The sequence below is a fragment of the Microtus ochrogaster genome, chromosome 6, assembly GCF_000317375.1.
Source record: "Microtus ochrogaster isolate Prairie Vole_2 chromosome 6, MicOch1.0, whole genome shotgun sequence".
Taxonomy (NCBI): domain Eukaryota; kingdom Metazoa; phylum Chordata; class Mammalia; order Rodentia; family Cricetidae; genus Microtus; species Microtus ochrogaster.
The window spans coordinates 82,347,031-82,349,774 of record NC_022013.1 but is presented as its reverse complement, the minus strand read 5'-3'; the positions used below and the strand labels follow the sequence as shown (position 1 = coordinate 82,349,774).

General features: G+C 41.4%; 1 protein-coding gene across 1 annotated transcript in view; it reads right to left on the bottom strand.

Moving 5' to 3' along the window:
- Positions 1 to 553: 553 nt before the first annotated feature.
- Degs1 (delta 4-desaturase, sphingolipid 1) overlaps positions 554 to 2,744 on the bottom strand; it is an 8,132-nt gene continuing 5,941 nt past the window's right edge. Inside the window, exon 3 of the mRNA XM_005348935.3 lies at positions 554 to 1,118. Within this exon, the coding sequence (XP_005348992.1) occupies positions 972 to 1,118 (147 nt within the window). The 3' untranslated portion in view covers positions 554 to 971. The remainder of the gene's footprint in view (positions 1,119 to 2,744) is intronic.

The following is a 2,744-nucleotide window of genomic DNA, read 5'->3' as shown; positions in this document are numbered from 1 at the left end:
GTCTCTGTGAGTTCAATGCCAGCCTGGTCTACAGAGTGAGTTTCAGGACAGCCAAGGCTACACAGAGAAACCCTGACTCAAAAAAAAAAAAAAAAAAAAAAAAAAACTAGCTCAGTAATTCACAGAGAAAGACATTTCCATCTCAACCTTTTCTGCTTATAGGACTTTCCCAAGGGAGACATGAACAAATGTCTGCTGGTGCCAGTTTGGGTACCACAGACAGAACAAAGAAATGCTTTTACCTGAGTCTAGCTTAGTAAACCAGTGAGTTTATGAGTTTATTTGGGTTACTTAATTAGCAGCTCAAAGGCAGTTGCGTCAATGAAATGCCCAGCCTGGGTGACAAAGTCACAAAATCCACATGGAATCTTTGGTGTTACCTGTAGAACTCATAGACAGTTCCTCCAGAAAGTGAGTACTGCATATAGATCCTTGAGGAGGGCTTCACAATGGAGGAGTCTATCAGCTTCCTGAGCCTTATAAGCCTTCCTTCCCTCCAGGAATAAACATTTGAATCAAGAGGAAAAGTCACACAATACTAAATGAGCTCAAGTCAAGCCTTTAACAAAATTTTAAAGTTCTCCAACTTCTGGTAGCTATAGCATACAGTTAGTGAAATACAAAAATGCGATGAATATTAATATACTGTGGTTAACAATATGGTTTATTAGTTGTTTTAATAAAGTAAAACTCTATAGTGAAAAATAACATAATAGGCTTTTTATGATATGCTTACAGTATGACAGACGCAGGTGGACACACCCTTAGTAACAGTAATACAATGCATGAGCACAGGCAAGCAAGCCAAGCCCGGGCTGTCTCAGGCTGAGTAGCCTCATACCACAGAGATCCTAGTTTTAAAATATGCCAGTACAGCTTCTGAGCATCACTGATCTTAAGCTAACAAGATAAAAATTCCACTTTATCAGCTATTATGAAGCTTTGGAGAGGAATTCCTTTGGCTGTGATATTTAGTCCAGATTCTCACTCCCTTTTGGAGGCCTCTTCATCCGTGAGTAGGGACTTATTGTGTCATCCATCACAAAATCATACAGTACTTTGATCCAGGAGTTGTACTGGGGGAGTTTATCGTAGTACTCAGCTGCTATTTTCCTCACCTGGAAGTGAAAAAACACAGCAAGGTGAACCATGAGTGTTACTAAGGCCTCGAGATGACAGACAGGGGGACAAATGGCAACTCAGCCAGAGGGCACCGCCTTGCTCATGGTCCTCCAGACTCCCTGCCGTTCTTCGTGAGACTGAGAATGCACAGATGATCATCATTAACATACAAGTCTATGCACTGTAGACATTATAAAGACATAAAGCTAAAAACTCAAATCCTCAATAAAAGAATTAAACCTAGGAACCTGACAGGTGTCTGAAGCACATACTGACACATGATGGCTGTGATTCTTACAAAACTGTGAACAAATTGAAAAAAAAATGCATGCTTAAAAATTGCTTTGGTCAGGTACACTCCTTTAATCACAGCACTTGGGAGGCAGGCAGGTCTCTGTGGGTTCAAGGCCAGCCTGGTCTACAGTATGAGTTCCAGGACAGAGCTGTTATACAGAGGAACTCAGTCTTGAAAAAAAAGAAAAAGAAAAAAGGTTTATGTTGGAGCTAGAAAGATGGCTCAGTGGCTTAGAGTGCTGGCTGCTCCTCCACAAGGCCGTGTAGAGTTCCCAGCACCCACATGGTGGCTCACAACCGCCTGTAATTCCAGTTCCAGAGGCTCCTTTGAGGACGACAGACATGCACATAGTACACATACATGCTTGCAAACATACATACACGGAAAATGAGAATTACAATAAAAAATGCATGTGAGCTGCAGAATTCATTAAAAATATGTAAAAACCCTTTAAAAGTTAAAATACTAAACATACTATCAGGTAATGAACGACAGGGAGTTATTGAATAAACAATTTCTCAAAGACAGGCATGGTAGCAAGAACAGGAAAGGCAGGGCTTTCAAACTCTAGGGCTGTTTATCATATATTAACAAGAGAATAAGGATACCAAGGAAGAGCAGGAAGTGAGTGGTCACTGATGTGCCAAGTACTGCCTGAACTAAGTTTAATTTTGGGGCTGTTCCAGTTGCTTAATGGTTGACTTCTTAAATTGCGATCCATTTTAAAAAATAAGTGTTCCTTCCTCCCAGAAGAGGGAAATGGGCCGCCAACCTGCCTGCTAGCACACCAGCAGCATGCCACCGGGGCGGGCAAGGACAAGTGCCACCTGTGCTGATGTTCAGACTGTCTCCACAGACTTGGTGATGCTTTCTCCCCAATTGAAAAGCCAAGAGGACAATATGGAAAATCTCATGTGTTCTTTACCTGTTTCCCAGTTAGCCCTTTGGCACACTTACTTCACATGTGTACCGCGTAGGTAACAAAAGCACTTTGCTTTCTTCCTTTATGCCAACTCCAAATACTGCAACACTCATTTCCAAAGGAACTTGTCCTACAAAACCCTATCACCATTATACCTGGGAAATCTAACCTTGACGCATACTTTTATGGTATGGATTATCCACTGAGCCAGTATTGTTTAGTCTTTCTTAACCAGATCCAAAGAAATAAGCACATGCTACAGTTGGTTGTCCTGTTGTGTATAACTTTGCAACAGTGGTTCATACTTGAGTGGATAAGTATGACATCATGAAGTATTCGTTAGGATTCCCTTATATACAGAACAGCTTTGCTTTAAAAAGTAAAGAAAAGCCGGGCGGTGGTGGC